Here is a 21,845-nt window from a genome sequence, read left to right on the forward strand (position 1 = left end):
TTTCTTTGATGATGGACTTGTTGAGAAATGGATTTGGGGACTATAAGTATATTAGTAAACACACTGTTCTGGTTACCAGTGAATAATTTACTAAAGAAAAATATCTGATGTAAATCATAAAGAGAGAGGAGCACAACAATAAATCTACAGAGGCGTTTTCATCATCTTCCCCCCCAACTCAGTCAGCCTCTCTCTTTGCTCTGCTTCTTTTTCTGTACGCACAGAGATAGTAGTCCTGCTACATTCATCTGTTTCTCGCTGGGTCCTGCAAAACTAAAATTATTTGACGACGTTTAGAAATTACACGGTAACTTTGGCTATACCCCATGCTTTGTCACGAATGTCTGTTGAATTGCCTCTCAGAAGGACCCATGCATTTTTCCTGAGGCAACTCTCCCCTTTATCAAAACACACATGCTTCTTGGCAAGACAAGCTATAACATAGGATCATTTTAAAAGTGGATGGCTGCCAACACGTTTTTCACTTCTCTCTAACATGCTAAAACCCCAAACCTGATGAAATCTTTCCATGTTGACCTGGAGGTCAGCTTTCAATTGGAAGTGGCCATTCAGGAGAAAGTTTCGATTTGGGCTAGCATGATCATAAATCTCTTTTTCTTTTCTGCTTAGTCTTGCTAGCTGCCGCTTTTGAAAATGCTGTGGTTTTTCACACAGTCATTTTTTTAAAAATAATTTTTCTCATCAGTTTGGTTAGAATTTTATTTATATATTTATTCATTTATTTATTTATTATTGCATTTGGAAAGACCCATACAGCACGGGAAGTGCTTTTGCAAACACTTTTTGTATTTGCTCAAATGGAAAGAAATCTTGATGTGCATTTACAGAAAAGTAGTTACTTTATAATAATGAGGAACACTTTAAATTATTTCCTATGAAGTCAGAAACTGCAATGTCCATTTGTGTTAATGCTGTTAGACTATTAGGAGTACATATAACTGTAATTTTCCTGATATTATCTCGGCTGTCTTGAAAGCTGTCTTGAAATAATTAAAATACAGCCCTGAAAACACATGGCTCATTTAAGTTATTGTACAGTAGTAGTAGTACAGTAGTAGTAGGTTTATTTATTATAAGAAGAGTGTAAAGCAAAAAGGCATTTCTCAATACAAATAGATGAACAATATGTCTGCGTTTAGGGACGTTTGATGTAAAATTTGGACTTTTGATCTGATGTGTGTACACAGCCCATCGTGACACTTTGAGGGCAGTTGTATGTTTTATAACTGAAATGGGAATGTCAGAGCTTGTCATATGTCTGCCCCCCTCCTCTCTGGGGTTCTTGTAAAACATGTGATTTCTGCAAGAGGCTGCAAAGGGTGTGCATGTGCGCATGTACATGGGCGTATGCGTTTCTCTGTGTGCATGCGCACGATTGTGTGACTAATACAATATCTCACCAGCCGAAGCCTACTACTAGAACTGCTGTGCAGGGATACAAGGCAGCACATGACAGAACAGCTTGAACAGCGCAGCTGAAGTGCACATGCAGCCAACAGCAACCACCTATCTAATTACTTGCTGAAGCCGATTTTGTATTAGGACTAAAAATCATTTCTAAATTCTACTTAAATGAATGAACACTGTTAAAGTGTTAAAGTGAAAAAAAAGAAACACTACAAGTCTGCATTGGTGTCCTGTTGTGATGGTTTACAAAGTCAAAGGTGGGCAAAGAAAGGCAATCACCAAATTACCTTTTACTCTGACCCATCATGTATATCTGTGTTCTGTGTGCAGCACAACTGACAATAATTCAGCATCATGTCGAGCTCATCCACCTCTCTAGACCGCCTGCCCTGCTCAATTCAGCCACTGCTTCAGCATGCAATTTCAGCAATTCCTCTTTTTTCAGATAGCAGGGACAGCGAGCTCTGAAGGCCAAGACCATTTTTATAAGTAATTTATGCTTTTACAATGATTGCTGCACCTGCGTCCTTGCCTGCTTTTTGTGTTAAAATTAAATAGGTGGCTTTTCATCAAAGCTAAACTTATATAGAGATATTATGTGGGACATATGTTTGGTCTTTTCACGGACACATATCTTAGATTTGCAGGCTCTTGCATCTCAGTACATCATAAGATATGTTGTCATGTCATGAAATATCTTTTTTTTTTTGCTATTTCAAATATACACATTTTATTGTATACTTCTGTACCACAAAAACCATAGGAAAGGGAGGAAAAAACATTTCAAATGTGTAAATACTAATTAAACTTTCACAAACAATTATTCTCCACAACATTTTTTTTAAAACTTACTGTAACGCTAAATTTTGACATCTCAAGCTGCTTCCTTCTAAAGTGCTTAGAACACTTACGATAATCTGCGATAATCTACTCACCAAAGATACACCAACACATTATCCATTTGAATGCTAAGTACACCTCATTCAGAACTTTAAAAAATGCTAACATATTCTGAGAGCTTAGAATAGCTCCAGTGGAACATGTTATCCTCTGTCAGGCCCAACACACACATACACCTAGACACATAGAGGCAGAGACCTAAAGCGCTTTATGCAAAGTAATGAAAAGTGGATAAATAGCTACTTCAGCTGCACCTTTACCTCATAGCTTGCTAAGAAATAGGCAAACGCAGCAAATCTCATATGGTGTATTAAGTATATAGGATCAGCAAGAATGGCTGGGTAGGCCTAGACTGAGGAGAAACAGACTCTTATCCAGTTCAGAGGTCTTTGGTTTTGTATCATGGCTGTACCGATAACCTCCAATGGTAATTTAATGCCTCCATTGAAGTAATGCACTTTATTGCACCAGTGGATTAAGTAATGATTATTTTGTGAAATTGTGGCCACACAATGGTCAATTAATCTTTAATGAAACTGTAACTTATGAGGCGGAGCGTGGCTTTCCAATAAGCAGGCAACTGCTTGCCAAAGCAGTTACAAGCCTCAGTTGCGGCCTACACACCCTATCTATCACCATGTAAAAATAGAGCACTCTCGAAAAAGACACAATGAAAAGGCGAAGTCACACTTGCAGAGTCTCCAATTTTAGCATTCATGGAACGGTAGCGGGCCTATATCTTCCAAACTACGTGAAGAAAATATATCAGCCTCGGATGTATGCAATGAGATTAACTGCCATTTTGAGGTGCTATTTATTTATTTAGAGCAAGCCAGGCACATGGGTTGCAGGGAATTATTTGCACTGACAGAGCATGAAGTTGGGGGTTATCAAAGAGCTGCACAGGAATTCCAATACAGTACAGTTTCATTTCAGCATCTCCTCCTTAATCATGGTAAGTGTAGCTCCAGTATGTAGTGTTTTCCTTGACATGCACCTGCCTCAGAGCCACATAGACAGAAGGTTTAAACCTCATTCATTTTGAGTGTATTCACGTGTTGTTGCGATAACACAGCAAAGCCGAGTAAGTCACAAAGATAAATGTTTTTACTCTGATTAGTTTCTCATTTCATTTTTGGCCTGCGGGTTTTAATTCTCTCTCTCATTCTGCAATGCACTAACAAACGCTGATGGATTTACTTTCTGTTCATGACATCATTCTGCACACGAGTAAAAGGACAAGACACCACATTTACAATTCTTGAGTTTATGCTCAGTGCGAGAATGTAGAGGAGAGCAGACGAGGTGAAGAAACGGGAATGAGGAGAGTGATTGATGGAGGGAATACGAGCCAAAGGATGATGGAGAAGAGTCAAAGGGTATGTGCATGTGTGTGGCCAGTAGGAGTGAGTGTAATGAAGTAAGACAGTGGAGATCTGTGGGAGGCAGAGAGAACGGGACATAAACAGTGAAAGAAGAGACTGGAAAACAAGAAACTGGAAGACAAATAGTTTCTGCTGCAATTGTCCTGTTGCAAGAGTGATATCGGAAAAAGAAAATATGTACATGTTGATGCAGAGATTGAGGTATGAGGTATGGTTAGACAGACGAGGGAAGGGGGGAGGGCTGAGGCACTCGGTGTTATTGTGCACCCGGCCGCTGGCACCAGCACTGTCAGTGAGCAGCGTTGATCCGTGAACTTGCCATCTGGATTTTCCCACAAATCACATTAAAGTTTCAAGCCCAGGAATACATCAAGCTAAATGAATATTGGATCCAGACAGGCCTGATGGAGAAAAAGCCCTGTGCAACCCAGCTCTTTTGTGGTCAGACATGATCTATTCATCCTCTTTACTCCCACCATCCCTTCTTCCTTCTGTTCTCCTCTTCCCTGATAGGCAGTGGTTCTGATGAGCTGTGCAGGAGAAAGGCACTTATTATTAAATAGGTACATATTACAAGTACAGACTCTAGGACAAAGAATATGCAAGTAATTAAATTATTGCAAAAGGTAAAACTACTTGCAGAAGCCCGACATTTGATCTAAAGTAACATAATCTTATTTAACTGCATTCGCATCATGTTTCTAAACAAAAATACCCCTGAATATCAACCTTTATACAAATTATAAAACACTGCAGATTGAAATAACTAAACACAGCGTGCATTAGTTTTAATTCTTTTACCTGAAATCAGCTTATGTTTTAGATCCCACTTATTAAGGTCGTAATCTGTTTCTCAATTGCACACAGTTATACGTTTATTGTAGAGTATGTTGCAGGTAGAAATAAGGAGGATTAATTGCTGCATGTGCATACATAATAAGGGACACTGTTTGACTCCCTGACAACACATTGAAAATGATTCATGAGCACAGTGTGAAATTATATGCTTACTTTCCCTTTCATTTTAGCAACATTATGTTGACTTTGCATAAATGGATTTCAGTTTTCACAGAAAGGTGAAAATAATATGTGTGTGGCAAAAATAATGCAATCATTCATCATTCAATAACATGTTTTGTTCAGGTTCCTGGTTGCATATTTTCTGCTGAAGCGCTGTTTGTGCTCAAGTAAAAGCCATTAAGAAAATATGGCCTCGCCAAGATTCTGTTTCATACAAGAAGGAAAAAAAATCTATTTAGTTCTTTTCCAATCCAGTGGCTTGTAGAGCTAGGGATTTATTTTCCCCAGGCTTGGACTGAAGAGAAAGCCTGTACTGTTAGTTGTCCAGGCTTCAGTTGTGTGAGATCCCCAGGGTGAGATATGGATTGGCTTGGAGTCTAGAAATTATAAATACCTTGTCAGTGATAGTGAAGGCTGAAGAGGTTCAGCTTCAGCTCTAAATTGGGCTGAAGAACACACATTCAGCTATTGAGATTTCTCTATAATTAGCAGAATGCTGCATAGTTTGGGTATGCAAACCACAAGCAAGTATGTACATGCATGCATGCTAGAAAACGAATGCCGTGGGAGATAGATTCACTGTTATATGCGAACCAATATGACATACAAGAGCACGCATAAATCAAGGATTTATACATTGTCATCATGAGCGACCCACCATAGAACAAGCAGTTCTAGCTGAATAGAGAAGATTGCTGGAGCACATCCTTTAGAAAAAATAAATGAGTACTTATGACACAAAGCAATCTTAGTAGAGCAGTCAGTCATTTCATTGCTTTTTCCCTCTTTTCTGGTAACTTGGTCTGTGGAGAGATGCCGTATACATCTCAAGATACAGCAGCATGACAGACAACATTTACCTCATATTTTTCAGCATATTTTTAGATATTGTCTTTTTCAAGACGGTTTCTTCTATTATATTTTCTTCTGTATTTTATTTATTATCCCATTATGTTTTTTTTTTAAACCATTGTTTCACATTTATCTGTGTTTCAGGCCTGCAGGTTATTTTCCCAGAATACCTGCAAGAGAAATTTGTCCAGTCAGCTCTGAGCTACATTATGTGCAATGGAGAGGGGGAATATGTGTGCCATAACAACCAATGCATCTGTCAGTGTGCCGAGGAGTATCCCCAATGCAACTGTCCTATAACCGACATCCAGATCATGGAGAACACCCTGCTGGGGATGTATGAGTCATGGGCAGCCTCCTACAAAGACTTTGAAAGCTCTGGTAAGCTTGAATATCCTTCTAAATATGATAAGAATCATCAGATCTCATGTCCATGCATTTAAAAATTAATCTTTTTAAAATTTCTTCTTTTTTGTTTTGTTCAGTTTTACAATTTTCTATGAGAGACAAACTGTCATACATTTAGCCCCTTTAATTCTGAAGTGCTTATCAAAATTTGAGCTGAGGCAGCTCCGTGTTTTTTCCAAACCCCCCCCCCCTCCCCACCAACCCATATTAATGAAAAATAATGAGCACCTTTAAAACTAGCATACATTTATATTATGCCGCTGCAAAGGGTCAGTAGCCTTGGCAATCTTGGTGATCAGTCTTCATCCTCAACTACATCGATACATTTAGGAAGAGTGACTTCTTTTTTTTAATGACAGTAAATAGCAAAATGATCACGTAACCAGATGCTAATTACACAATGTAAAGGTGTTTGTAGAAGTGAGTGCAAATGCAGGCACAAAGGCGACAGTAGAATTTTGGACACAGCAGAGGAAAAAACACATATTGTGCCTTATTGTTTTATGGCAAGGCACCATGTATATCTATTATTAATAAAAAATAAAAGTGTCTCGATACAACCTGCCAGCAACAGATAAATATATTTATGCACCATAGGGGCAAGTTAATGTTAGTCATGAAGGTCACTGAGTGCAGTTCATCTTCAAAGAAGTACTTGAAAAGAAAGAACACTGGAAGAAGCCAAATAAAAGAACATAACTTCTTTTCAGACCAAAGCACAAAGAGTTGTGCAGCCTCTGCTAAACATTTGAAAAATAAATGCTTGAGAACAGGTTCAAAAACCTCAAAGCATCAGATTGACATATGATATAGACAATCTGTATAATTCAGCATGTGTAAACGTAATGACAGGGCACATTCAGTGCCTGCTAATATTTGCAGCACTGGAGTATTCTGCTGCTTAAACTAAATGGCACACCAACATTGGTTTGTGGAAATGTTCTGTAGGTACTATAGAAAAGAGAGCTGATGTGACACTACATGATTCATTTATTGCTTAGCATTCCTTTCAAAATACAGAGCTGTGGCAGTATAACATTACTGGCTGTGAGAAAAGGTGCAGCTGCTATGCTTATGCTCATTGAAGCTGTGACTGTTGCTTTGTTGATATTGCTCAGACTCAGCTGCATTTGTAGTTGAATGTATTCAGTGAATTTCTCTCATTAAACTTAGTCAAGAAAAACATAATTATGCAATACATGCTTGGATTTTACAATAGTTTTTTTTTTCAGATATAAAACAACAGTCAGGCTATCAAACAATGCCTGTATGTGGTTAGTATGTAGGTAGTTTATCTAGGTATATACTGCCTCAGCACTGAGTGAGAGCACTGAACAAACTGGTTTATCTACTTATTTAGCTAGCTACAGTGAAATAGGCTATGCAGACATTATTGTGGCTGAAGATAAAACCTAGGCAATGAGCCAATACGCAAGTTATTGCAAAGTGCAATTTTAGTGTGAAGTAAACTTTGTCCTATGGGATCCAAAACAAATGTTAACATACACAAAGATAACCCAAGTAAATGCAAAATGAATTTTTACAAAATTAAGTATGTTTTCCAAAAACCCTTGGGGACCCTAAAGATGAGTTTTTGGCAAATGTGACATGAGCCTTTGTCTTCTGGTTTTCACCTTGGAATTCTCCCATGGATGCCATTTTTCTGCAGTCTCTTTCTTATCTTTCTTGTTGAATCATGAACACTGACCTTAACTGAGGCAAGAGAGCCCTGCAGTTCTTTAGTTGTTGTTTTGGCTTCTTTTAAGACCTCCTGGATGAGTTGTTGATGTAGTCTTGGAATATTTTCAGTAGGCCAGCCGCTCTTCGGAAGCTTCACCACTGTTTTCTTCATTTGTGGATAATGGCTGTCATCATGGTTTGCTTGAGTCCAAAAACCTTAGAAATGACTTGTAGCCCTTTTCAAATTGTTAGATGTCAATGTCAATGACTTTGCTTCTCAGCTGTTTCTTTAAATTGTGGCATGATGTGTTGCTTCTTGAGACATTTAAATCTACTTCACTTTGTCTGACAGGTTATATTTGACTCTTTGATTCAACGTGCTGGTAGTAATCAGGTCTGGATCTTGCTAGAAATGGGGACATTTGTTTTTTTGTTGTTGTTGTTTTTTTTCTGTAGGGCTTGTTAGGTTTGGATATCTTTTTTTTTCTCCTTTTTATAAATGAAATCATGAATAAAAAACATTTTTTTAATGTAGTTGGGTTATCTGTGTATAATAATTAAACTTACCCAGTGATCTGAAACAGTTAAGTGTGACAAATATATTAAAATTACAAAATCAACAAGAGGGGAAATACTTTTTACAGTACCATAAAGTTCTACATCTGACTATAATTTAAGGTAATTTTTTAAAATCTACAAGCTGCTGCTACATGGTTTAATTTATCTAATGCCACATCAATAGATTTTCTTTGATTGTCTTTCATTTTTTATTTTCACTTTTTTATACAAATGGCATTGGATATCCATAAAATCTGGTGAAAAATACATGTGATACAAAACAACAAAGTGAAATGTAATGGCACAATGAGTGAAGTATGGTTACATTGTGAGAGCTTTAATCTCTAGATAAGGTGTGCTGGATGGCTTAAGATAAGGACTATGTGGAAGCACTTTCAAGGAAGGAGTCCTTGACGGCTTTGAAGCCTGTATAAAAGGACTTGGCAACTATTAAACTGGCATTGGGAGTGACTCAATAAAAGCGATGTTTTTTGGTGGGAGAATCAGATATATCTGAATACTGAGTGCTGGAGACACCCGGCTTTTCTAGGAAAAGGGAGGTACCTGACATCTCTGAAAGCTGGGTGGAGGGATATGGCAAGTTCAAAACAGGGGAGGAGAAGAAATCTGGCTTCTTTGAAGAAGAAGAGGAAAGGAGCTCTGATATGCCTGTGTGGAGGGTGGAGGAAATTCTGACATTTCACGGCAATGGTTGAAAAGGGGTTCTCAACTGTGGTTAATTCTGTTAAACTGTCTTGAGGAGGACTGCAGGAGGGTTCAGCTGTACAACTGCATCTCTTGAATATGGGATTTGTTGTTCACGAACAGAGTGGAGCAAAGTTTTTAACTGTGTCCAATAATATTTATGTCATACTTTTCATGGTAGACTATTGCATCAAGTTTATAGCTTTAACAAACTTTTTGCATTTATAACAAACACTATAAATGCAAAATTATTGCTCTTGTTGTTCGTCTACTTTTGAACTGTATTCAGTTTAAACTGTAGGAATTAAAATGTTTAATTAATGAGCTTAGTATTAAGGATGGATGAACAATGAGTTAATCTGAATTAACTGACTCAGTTGATTAGCACGCCAAATAAAAGCCTTTTTGTCCATGTGTATTTTTGTCCATTTGTATTTTTCAAGCATCTTCATGCTCATTGTTGCCAAAAATTGAAGCTATCGTTGAAAACAGCAGTTGTCTATGGAGGAGACAAACAAGAATTATTAGAGGCAGAAAGAGGGACACAAGGACAATCATCACCACTGGTTGGAACAAATTTGTTGAGGCAGCAATCTTGAAAAGGTGTCGGGGAGCACAGAGTGAGAGGGTGTTTACTGCGCTGAGAGTCTCATTTCTCTTCAGATACTCACAGCAGTCGAAGTACAAAAAGCAAAGTACAGACATGAAAAAAAAACATGTCAAAACTCACGTTTGAAGATATAAACTTGGAAACTATAACTTATAAAATGTACTTTGTTGCAAATATTACAATAACAGTTGTCTCCAGCTGTTTTTTTGTTGATTTTTGTTCTTTTAACGGTTCCCTCTCTGTCACCTAGATGAGTTCAAGTCATTTCTGAAGAGGCTGCCCTCCACTCATTTCCTCCCCATCAGCAGTGTGCATCTTCTCTGGGGCAGCGACTGGGATTTGCAGGCCCGCTACAGGCTTCTTCAGAGCTCCCTGGAGGTGCAGCGACTGAAGATCCAGCGCACCGCCCGCAAGCTCTTCAGCCTCAGCATCCGCTGTCACCACAATCCCAACCACCAGATGCCTAGGGAGAGGTGGGTAAAAAAAATAATAATTCAATGTTCTGTTCAAAATTAGCTATGAATTTACACGGACAAGCCTAAGGTGCTGTTTCTGGTCTTAACATTTTTGGGATATCTGCTTTTTTAAAAGTAAAAGAAGATATTCAAATGTATCTTGCAGAGGAGTGACATCTTTCAGGGAAATTTCCCTTTTGGATTGATGTATGGGTTCTGTTTTATTTGGTGCTCCTTGAAGCGTGCACAGTGAGGATGACATCCATTATACATTTTAACTTATGGTTCTGTTGTTTCTGTCCATCAAGTCAACTTAGTGCTGAGGCTTGCACATGCCGAAAACACTCTACCTCACTCTTGTATTTCACTTTGCAATCTAAAAGGGGGGGGAAAAATAGCTGTGGGAGTTTTCTTGATAGGTCATTGCACACATCTGTCACCACCTACTGCAGTTGCAGCTTAAGAGCCTTGCTGCGGATATGCCATTGTGTCAGCGCTGCATGAAATGCCAGGAATTTTCAACCATCCACTCTAGCAAATATCAGAAAACACTATGCAAAATATGCAAAGTTCCTGGCTTCCACATGAAACACCCCCAAAACTGTTATGTGTAGGGGATGTCACCACATAAATGGAAACAGAATCCGTAAAATATTCATTTAAGTGGTCTGAAAATGAGCCGCTGTCAACTGTCACTGACAGAAAAAGAGCACACCCACATTTGTGCGTGAGAGTTGGCAAAGGTTTGTTCTGAAGTGTTATCAAAGAGCTGCAGTATGCGCTTCCCTGTCCATGGAGTATGCATCAAGAGTGCCTGATGGCACTGGAAATAAGAGCTGCATGTTTATTTGCTTGCTTGTGTAAGACAACTTTGCATCAGATGGAGGAATTATCTAGTTTTATTATAACCGTGTGCATTTGCGCTACATATATATATAAAACATTAAGATTTTCCTTTCCGTTAAGATATTACCAACAAGGACTCAAGTCCTTCCATTTTTTCCAGTCAAACTATAACAGATAATCAGTCAATGAAGAGACTGAGGCAAAGTTGAAGGCCTGTGTGTTTAAGATGTGTTCCAACGCATCTTCATGTCAGTGAGGCTGTGAGTTGATGAAGATGTGAAAAAAAAACTATATTGCTTGGTTCCAGAGATGAAAAACTGGTGCATCGGGATTTGAAATGACAGCAACACACATCCCTTGTGAGAGATCATTTGGCCCCTCTCCAGTTCATACTGTATATCAGACCCCTAGTGGGAAGGATCCACTTGCTACTTTGCATTATTCTACTTTGAGAGTTGTGTTCATCAACCTCCGAGATATTTTACTGAAGAAAGAATTGTATTTGTACAAGCTTGCTTTTAACCCAGAATGTTTTTAACCTTACCAAACTATGATTCAGTGTAACGAAGGTAAATCTTGATAATACCCATCATCAATATGTAACTGATAAATTAAGGTTAACAGTTAATAGTTTGTGAAAGGTTAACAAATCCTATAAACATTATTTCAGCTGATATTAAGTTAAAGTTTACAATTGTTTAAAAGCATATGAGGGGGTGGCTGGACTGTGAACCTGAATAAACCTGGAACTGCTTTTTTCACTACTATTGTATTTCTTTTTTATATACATCTAGTCAGGATTCACTTTTGCTTTTCTTTAGTTTAGTTGTTTGGTTAGGTTAAGGAAAAGATCACGGTAAATGGTTTTTAACCCTGCATGGCTTAAGATGCAGGGTTAAGATGGCTTGAGATGGCTTAAGATGCAGGCTTAAGATGCAGGGTAGTGCATTCAGACTTCACTTTTGTTCTTTGTCATGCCATGTAAATCTTCATTATGAAGCCTTAATAACAGTGAAATGCATAAAATTGACAAAGAATATACTTCAGGTAATTGTTACTGTCGCTTATCAGGATTATGACGCAATACCTGATACATTTTAACCAGTGATAGGAATAACGGCGGTTGAAGCTGTCTTCAGCTTACCGCATCTTATATCAGTTGCACGAAAGTAGCTGAAATAAATCTGGATGCTACAGCTTTAAGCAGCTGCGCGGGCCCCCGCGGGCAGTTATCACTTTCTGGCAGACAATTACTTTTTGGCACAACACCTCGAGCTAGGGGGCAAAACAATCGCATGAGTGCTGCTGTTTGACTGAGGAAGAATAAAGTAGTCGTGGTAAGCCAATCACATGACCACTTCAAGATGACAAAGCAACAAGGTGATATATACCAGTTTTTAAATTGTGTGGATAGGCCACGTAAAACCAGAGTCATGATAAACAATATATACGCGGTGTTTTTTCCTCAATCATTTCGTCACTTTTACTGTCTATGGACAGCGCTAGCAAGCACTCTCTGCTTATGAGCAAAAAAAAAAAAAAAAAAAAAATGAACCAAAAAACAGCCCGTTCCTGTTGGTGGAAAAATGCACCATGTCGACCAATCGAAAAAATTTGGTTGTTTAGGGAGAGGGGGAAGTTTCAGGAGTGACGGCGAGAGAGATAGAGAGAGAGAGAGAGAAAGACAGCAGAAAAAGAGAGAGAGTGAGTTTGGAGATGTGAGAGATTTGTGACATTTAGCGTGTTTGGAGTGTGTAGTTAATGTGTTGTCTTGTGTAGTTAGTGTGTAGTGTTGTGGATAGTTTTGTGTTGTGTGTCAGAACAATGAGGCGACTGCTGTCTCCAGGTAAAAAACAGGAGTGATACACCTGCTGCTGTCAGACCTGCAGGTATCAGGTTGTGATGTTCTCTTTTATAGTGGACAGAAATTATTTTTTGGAGTGGCACAAATAATTTGTGTGGCATCTTATTTAATGGAGAACACCTGATTGTTATGTAAATAGTTTGAAATGGTTATTTAAAAAAGGGGTAAGGTAAATGGCTGCAAACAACTTTGTTGTTTGCAAAACTTGTACATAGGATTTTAAAATTGTCAATTTATATTTGCATTTAAAGTTATGAAATATGATTCATTACACATGTTTGTGGTTGTTACAGTAAAAATATAACTTTCTACTCGGATTTTATGTTTTTTGCCTGCTTTCAGATCAATTGTGTTAATACAGTATGTCAAAATGAAAACATAACTGTAACTTCAGACACGTGAGGTTGTGCTGCAAAGAATGATACCAAACATGGCAAAGTAAATAGTTTTTAAAGGTGAAAGGTAGAGGTCAAATCAAAAGTTAGTAAAAATGGCCAATTATACCCTGGACCCCAGAGGGTTAAAACATTTTTTTTTAAGTAACGCAATAGTTACTTTTCAAGTAATTAATTACTTTTATAATCTTGTAACTCAGTTACTAACTCAGTTCCTTTTTTGAAGAAGTAACTAGTAACTATAATTAATTAATTACTAAATTTGTATCATAAAATATAACAAGTAAGCATAAATTCAAACATCACAAATGACTAAACATTCATTCTCATTTTATTGTCTGTCAACAATTAAAACAAATGACACGCTACTGACAAAAGTTTCATAAACTACTTTTTAATATTGAGCATTATGAGGCGCTACCTGTTGTTGGGAAGGAGAAATACAGCAATGTGACAGCAGAGTTAATGCTATTAAATTACAAGTATCTCAGTGAAAGATTAGAAAGGGAGAAAGGGAAATCATTCCATTAGATTTGTTAACGCTAATAAGACAAATCTAATATCAGTATCTTAGCTGCAAATACCAATATGTAATACAAAGATGATATTAGATTGGTAATTTATGAGAAGGCTGTGGCTGCGTGTTTTTTGCAATATGGTGGAGTGAGAGAAAAGGAGATTAGATGTGAAAACGTGAAGTAAAATCTGTAATCTAATTTGGGATCACGCAAACATTCATAGTGCAGAAATGCAAACATAACACATACACATATAACTTAAAGGAGAGGGGGATATTTATCTATAGCTGGTGATAATCAGTCTGAAAGGATGAAGGTCTACTTATTTCTGAGTCCAAGTAATGATAATAAAAACTTGTTAATATTAACTTACCAAAACATTTAATACATTTTGATCTGCGTTGTCCCTTTACTAGTGCTTGCTACATAAACCCAAACAATAAACACATTTATACATACAAAGACAGGAAAATGAACACATCTCATTTCTTATTAACATATACTTACAGATATTCTGAATATCTGATAGGATTTTTATTTGACATGACGAGTTTATACAGTATACAATACTGTACTAAAGTTTTTACCCAACGCTCATTTCTTTATATTTTGGTTGGAAAACAAGAAACACCTGGAACAATTTATTGAAACATGTATGATCATACATGAAAAATACCGTAAACAAGGCAAAATAGAGTTTGTATTGTACAGGGTTTTTTTTAACACAACCTGAACTACGCAAGTTTTCTAATGTTTAAGCAGTTTTCAAAAATAGTCCTCCAGGCTTCCTGAAGGAAATTCCAAGGCTCTTCTTTGAATGTCAGCTACCTTTTGTTCCATTTTCTGTCAAGCTGTTCCCACACTGCTAATTCTGAGGTCCGGCTCTGGAGAGGCCAATCCTTGACTGTTCTATTGTGTGTTTATCTATCCAGGTATGCTTTTACTGCATGAGCAGTATGTTTGGGATCAATGTCATGCTGAAAATGAAGCTGTTGCCAGTCAGATGTTTTCAGATGGTATTAAATGGTGAATTAAAATCTGATGGTGCTTTTTTGTGTTCTGTGGTGTTGGGGAATTTTTGACAAGATTCCCAACACCACTGACTGAAATGCAGCTCCAAGCCATTCAGTTTGATTCAACTGAATTTTATTTATATAGCACCAGATCACAACAGCTGCCTGGAGGTGCAAACCATGACATAGCCTTCACTGTGTTTTACATATGGCTGTAGACACCCACCATTCTACATATTTCCACTTTGAATCAAACATTTTAAATTTTGATTTATTACTCCATCAGACCTGTTGCCACCGATCTTGTGTAATTTGGCATGCCTCAGCCTTTTCTCCCTGTTTCCCTCCTGAAGAATGGCTTCTTGACAGCCACCCTTCCACTGAGGCCATTTCTGATGAGGCTTCAGCGACCAGTAGCTGGATCAGCTGAAGGGCCAGATGCATCTCTCAGGTCCTGTGTCTTTGCTGGATTTTTTCCCATTTCTTAGGGACATGGCTTATAGCTGCTGTTTATCTCCTGTAGACAGTTACAAAGTGAAATATTTCTCTGAAATTAGTACATAAAATAAAGTTCCAAGTACTAAATTGATCAAAAAAGTAGGCAATGTCTACAGATAAACCTTTGAAAGACCTTCAGGAAGCCTGAAGAACTGTTGCTCAAGACTGCTTTCTTGGAAGCAAAATGTGAAGAAATGAAGAGTTGCTAAGGACTTTTTCCGATATACAAATTTATACAGATTTTTGACACGGGTATAGTATTTTAGGAAAACAAAGGCATTCTTATCAAAATAACACAGATTCAGCTAACCTTTTGCACCATGCAGAATATTTTGTGACCAAGAGAGCTTAAAAAATTCAGCCAAACATCATCAAGGAAGTAGTATGCTGTATGAATTGCAACGACAAGTCAGCTTATTTACTGCTTTGGAGAAGATCCTGGGTTTTCCACCTGCATGGTCTTTGCTGGGTTTGTTTTCTGACTCGAGTCAGAAGTATTCTTTATTATATCTGGTATTCCTTATTTTACTCTGCCATTTTGACCAGATATCGTTATTCCTTTTCGCCTTTGTCTAACCCATTCACCTACTTTTGTGTTCATGCCTCTACAGCATTCTTCAGGAAAGAAATGTTATGTGTCATTGTATGTTGATGAGGGATTGCCATAAAGTCTGTCTGTCTGTCTGTCTGTCTATCTATCTATCTCTCTCAGTTTGGAGCTCATTATAGAGAAATCAAAGTATGTGCTTCCATTGTTCTCTTTGGTTGATCTTTTCTTGTTATGGTATCACTTGTGGCAATGTCATATATCATTGTCAGTACTTAAATAGTACTTAGTTTGACAAGTAAATAATTTACTTGTCAAACTAACCTTGACCAGCAATACTTTCTCAAATCAAAATTCAGATTCCATCTTCTACAGTCAGAAAAGAAGTTCCAGTACTGTCAGGATGACAAGGAAGGATGTCTGGTGGGGGGCAAAGACAAGACAGGAATATCAAGCAATGCTTTCCACGGGAAAAAGGGAAAAGGGAAATAACCGGCCCTATCTACTAAAAATTATGTCCCTATCCAACCCCAAGGCACTGTAAATTATGCTGCAAAGCAAACACATTTTCTAGTCTTATATCAGATCAATTGGAGTTAATATTACGAATGTATCTGTTCTAACTCTAGCAATGATATTTTTCACAACCCAAAAAAGTACATTTAGTTAATCAAAAACAGCAAGTGAAAATGTAATGTAGAAGTCAAACAGTAATACAAAATTAAGTGAAAATAGTAATAGTCCTATTGAGGAAGACAAACCCAAGTTACCAGGGTGAAATTATGCCTCACACATGCCTCATTCACTCCATCAGCTCCTCGGGGTTCTCTTTAATATGCTGGCCTTTTCTTGGAGAGAAAATATACTTTCTTTTCCTGATGAGAATTTAACATGTATACATTTTAACTTTAAAAGGTTACTGGTGTGCGTTCTTTTCGCTGTTCTTGTCACACTAGATTGAGATTAAAATTTCCTGATCACTGCTAATGCTCTTATGCCTTTTTTCTGTCTTTTGCCTCTTTAGATCTGTGATGCAGTGGCTCAACAGGGTTCAGTCTTTCCTGTACTGCAATGAGAATGGGTTTTGGGGGACCTTCCTGGAGAGCCAAAGGACGTGTGTGTGCCACACAGGTGTCACACTGTGCCAGCGACCCATACCATGTGTCATAGGTGGAAACAACAGCTGTGCCATGTGCAGCCTGGCAAACATCTCACAATGTGGCTCATGCAACAAGGGCTACAAGTTGTATCGTGGTCGCTGTGAACCTCAGAATGTGGACTCAGAACGTAGCGAGCAGTTCATCAGCTTTGAAACTGATCTGGACTTTCAGGACTTGGAGCTCAAATACCTGTTACAGAAAATGGATTCACGTTTGTACATTCATACTACTTTCATTAGTAATGAGATCCGACTAGAGACATTCTTTGACCCACGCTGGCGTAAGCGCATGTCCCTGACTCTCAAAAGTAACAAAAACAGGATGGACTACCTCCACATGATAATTGGTTTATCAATGAAGATCTGCCAGATGCGAAACAGCAGCATTGACCCCATGTTCTTTGTTTATGTCAACCCATTTAGTGGTAGCCACTCTGAAGGCTGGAGCATGCCCTTTGGTGAGCATGGTTACCCACGCTGGGAAAAGGTACGGCTGCAGAACTCCCAGTGCTTCAACTGGACTCTTGTACTGGGTAACCGGTGGAAGACCTTCTTTGAGACGGTGCACATTTATTTGCGTAGTCGTGCCAAGGTCCCATCTGGCCTCCGCAATGATACAGGACAGGGCCCGGTGGACCTTGCAGACCCGAACAAGCGCCAGATCTACATAAAAATTTCTGATATCCAAGTTTTTGGTTACAGCCTGCGCTTTAATGCAGACTTGCTTCGTAGTGCTGTGCAGCAGGTTAACCAGTCATACACACAAGGTACACAGTTTTACTCCTCCTCATCTGTTATGCTCCTCTTATTGGACATTAGGGATCGGATAAACCGTCTAGCGCCTCCCTCTGCACCTGGCAAACCCCAGCTGGACCTCTTCTCTTGTATGCTAAAGCATAGGCTCAAGCTCAACAACAGCGAGATGATTCGAGTGAATCATGCATTGGACATGTACAGCACAGAGATATTAAAACAGTCTGATCACCTGACTGCTAAACTCTGTTGAACATTCACATAAGGACAGCAAATTTAACAGAAACACCCGACAAATGAACTATGGGGGTATATTACTCTTACTTTTTTCTCTTTTTCATTTTTTGACCTTTTCTGCCTTTTGATGTAATATTAACTTTGTAAGCATAATTCTTAAAGAGAAAAAGGAAAAGGCAGTGATGAAAAGCTTTTCTGGCATATTAAGAAGAATACTGAAACAACTATAAGGACTGTATCATATTTGTCCCAGCATGTCTGTAAATCCCTAAAAGAACTTAAAATGAGAAAGAGACAGAAAAAAAACAACAAAACAAAAAACATGACATTTATGTACTGGTAAAAAAGAGGCCTTGATTTTACTCTGAGGGATCAAAGGTTACATCTGAAACTGCCATTCTTTATTGAAAAAAAAGGAAAAAAAACATTTTTAAAAGAAATAATGATAACACAAGGGCAGACCAGATATCACTTCATTCTAGCTAATGAGCTAAACGACAGTTTAATATTCAAAATGTTTATACATCGTAAGGATTAAGTATCCCTAGTGAGTAAGTAGTCAACACATTACTGATAGACTTTATTACATTTCAGACCCACGGTGAATCTGCATTGCTCTTTGTGAGTTATGAGGCACTCTGTCATTGTTCTGACACATAAGGCACACAGCAGGGCAGTAATGGATAGTCATGTCAAAACAAAAGCCAGCTGTTTATATATACATATGTGGTTGAATGTGTGTGTATGCGAGAGCGTGCGCTTGTGTATATCCTTTTTATTATTATTATTATTATTATTATTATTTGGCTTGATGCTTATTGCTGTTTGTTAATTGAATGTGTCATTTGAGATTGACTCCAGTCTTTGCTAATTCTTGCATTTGGAGCGCTTCTTCCCGTGTTTGAAATTCAAGCTGTGTTTTCCACAAGGCAGTACCTCCTGGTGCGTGAGTGCAATATTGTGGTCTGAAGATTTAACAATCAATGCTATTTTGTACAGCTTTGCAAAATGTACATGTTGTGACTGCTGATTTGTGGAGCTTTTCAGCACCAAGAGAAAAATGTAAGCATTCATCATTCAGGCACGTTTGCAAGACAATTTAAAGCCATACACTTCCCTGAGGTAGACATAAAGTAAAGTAAGTTCATAACCTTTATTCACTTCATAACACATGGAAAAAATGTTCAAGTTATATGTTTTTGTTTTAGTCCCTCAGCTGATTTCAGATAAGAGCACAGCAAAAGGGAAGTTGACAGAGGAGAGTGTATATTATATTGAATAGGAATGTCTTGTAAAGCCATTGATTTTTCATGTTGTTACACAGCGGGGAAAAAAAAAAAAAAGAAAAATATGAAGAAATGGTTGAATACTAAAGTATAAAATACCCTTTTGGCAGTGTTTAATCTGTACGCTTTTGATGGCCATGTGTATAAATGTCTGTTTTCCTTTTGCGATATGAAATCAATAACATTTTTTGCATGTTGCTGGAAGCATCAACAACTCTCATCATCCAAATGAAATATAAAACACTACCTATGTATTAATGGTCAAACTTTATTTGGGTAATCCAATGCTGAAATATTTCTACTACTGTTAACTTTTTGTAGGTCTAGTCCTTTGCTTGGATGTTTGTTAACAAAGATGTTGTACAACCAAGTTGGTCTGGCCATTTTCGGGAAAAAAAAAAAAAAAAAAAAACGGGGGACATTGAGTAGTTGCTGTCATCTAAGCCAAACTCTGTAAAATAAAACAAAAACAGAAAAAAAACCATTCCTCCCGGTGTAAAAGCTGTCAAAAATCCATATTTTTCCAAGTGTTCCGCCAACATTAATATTATTTTTTTTATGTGCTAGTCTCTTGATGTAGATAGTTTAGCAGTATTAGTACTTTAGTTCAATTATATGTTCTTTTAACCTAACTTGGTTCTTACATTGTAATGACACTAGTCTATGGGGTCAGTCGTAAGTGTAGACAGTGGTAATGAGTTATGATTTTCATCTGGGTGACAACGACAATGAAGGTGTAATTCCTAAACCAAGCCCTGGACTAACATGTCATTACACTTACTCAGCTTTAGATTTCACTGCTTCAGAATTCCAACTTGAATAGTATCAGTATCTCATCTAACTTTGTTTTACAAAGATTATTCGTATGTTTTCTTATTATGTTGCCAGTCTTGTGAAGCATGTTTATTGCCTGGGAGGTGCTTTTTTTTTTCTTTTTCTTTTTTTAATCACAACTGACTATAAAGCATTATTACAAACTAAAATTACATTCAGGAGATATAATTGTTAATAGCGGAATAGGTTGATTTGTATAAGTTTGGATAACAACAGCTCAGCTTGTCAGCCTTTGCTCTGTTTTGGTGAATTAATCGAGGCTGTGTCATAAAAACAAGTTGTGTTGTAGCACTAGGTCAGTTAGTTCATGTTCACATGGTAATGGTGTGTTCAGAGCAAACTCAAGCAGAATCACATATGTTCAGAATTGACCAGAATCCCATAATTCAGTCTACTGTTCTCCAAGGTTTATCTAACGTTTTCAGTTTCTGTATAAAAGAAGTTAAATCATATAACTCCAGATGCCCGTACATAGCAACAATGGACTAGGCATCCATTTGTGATTGTCAGTGATGTCAGGAGAATATCATCATTGGCATATTTTCATGCATGTGGAAAACTTTAGGCAAATATCAAACAGAGCTGAGGCTGACAAGGTGATGCCCCAAAATGGCCCCATATATACACATTTCTTGATTGTTTAGCATCATTATTGGACTATCCAAATGAATTGTCTCCATTTCATTATTATTATTATTATTATTATTATTATTATTATTATTATTATTATTATTATTATTAAGTGCCTGTTATTGATCCCTTTAACATGTTTAGACCTGGAGTAAAACTTTGAGATATTAAACAGAAGAATGACACTGAATTACTTTCAGAATTTAAGACCATACATGTTGAAATATACTCTTTTATTGTCCTCCTGGCAGCTACACCGTCAGGTGTGCGCATGTGGGGAAGCTGACCACCAGACAGAGACAACAGATGACTCAAAGTAATGGTGGATATTTATTGTCTCCTGCTGTACAATATATCTGTAAATATGAACACTGTTACAGTAACATTGCTCTGCTACAGTAACAATATTATAAAATATAACAGTATTGAAAGGGAATACAAAGACTACTTCAAAAAGGCCCTCCATTTGAGTACATTAGCACAAAGTACAGGGCACTCATGTCTTATGTATCTAATTAGAATCATGATCATTTATGACTGTTTTTATATTGTCAAAGTGTATATTAAAATTTCGTTTTGAACCACTTGCAAGATCTATAAAACAAGCACATTTTCTTGTATGGCATTATGCTACCACAGTGTTGCTTATTGTATATGTATCCATGGATATGTCTGATAATGATTTTTACACCTAATACCTTGCCTATGTACTTATTTTGCTATTCTTTTGGGATCATTATCAGCTTATTTTAAATGAATGTTTCATATAATAATCTATTTCTCATTAAAATGCTATATTTAATAAGAAGAGCAATGCTTGTTTGTACAAATTTCCTATATGAAGTTTTTTGCACATCTTTAAAGTAACCTAGTTTTGCCATAGTTGCAATGGTAAATGAACGGCTGGATAATAAGTTATTTGTTTGGCTACATTTTTATTTTTTTGTTTGCTTGTTGCTTAACCTCAGTGTTTTTTTTTTTCTCTTATCATACAAATCAAACTGGTGTGTTCATCTGCTGAACTTTTGTAAAAGCATTCTGTGGCTAAAAGTGGTGCTAACACAAAGTTGGTAGAAAATGTTTTGGGTTTGATTTGTTAAAGGCCTCTGTGAGACCACACAAAAGCATAGAAGATGCAGTCTCACTTTTAAGAAAAAAAACCTTTAAGGGAATAGTATTGTATTTTGTATATATTCATTTAGTTTTCTTTGGTCTTTTAAAAGTACTTTAAGAATTTTGTAGTACAATAAAAATTCTGTGATAA

At 37.3% G+C, this 21,845-nt stretch overlaps 1 protein-coding gene across 1 annotated transcript in view; it reads left to right on the plus strand.

Moving 5' to 3' along the window:
* Window positions 1-21,391, plus strand: part of brinp1 (bone morphogenetic protein/retinoic acid inducible neural-specific 1) — a 112,672-nt gene extending 91,281 nt beyond the window's left edge. The window contains exons 6-8 of the mRNA XM_085165276.1: window positions 5,730-5,966; window positions 9,797-10,019; window positions 16,707-21,391. Of these exons, the coding sequence (XP_085021402.1) occupies window positions 5,730-5,966; window positions 9,797-10,019; window positions 16,707-17,847 (1,601 nt within the window). The 3' untranslated portion in view covers window positions 17,848-21,391. The remainder of the gene's footprint in view (window positions 1-5,729; window positions 5,967-9,796; window positions 10,020-16,706) is intronic.
* Window positions 21,392-21,845: the final 454 nt, after the last annotated feature.

This window comes from Neolamprologus multifasciatus, chromosome 7 (genome assembly GCF_963576455.1).
Source record: "Neolamprologus multifasciatus chromosome 7, fNeoMul1.2, whole genome shotgun sequence".
NCBI classification, from domain to species: domain Eukaryota; kingdom Metazoa; phylum Chordata; class Actinopteri; order Cichliformes; family Cichlidae; genus Neolamprologus; species Neolamprologus multifasciatus.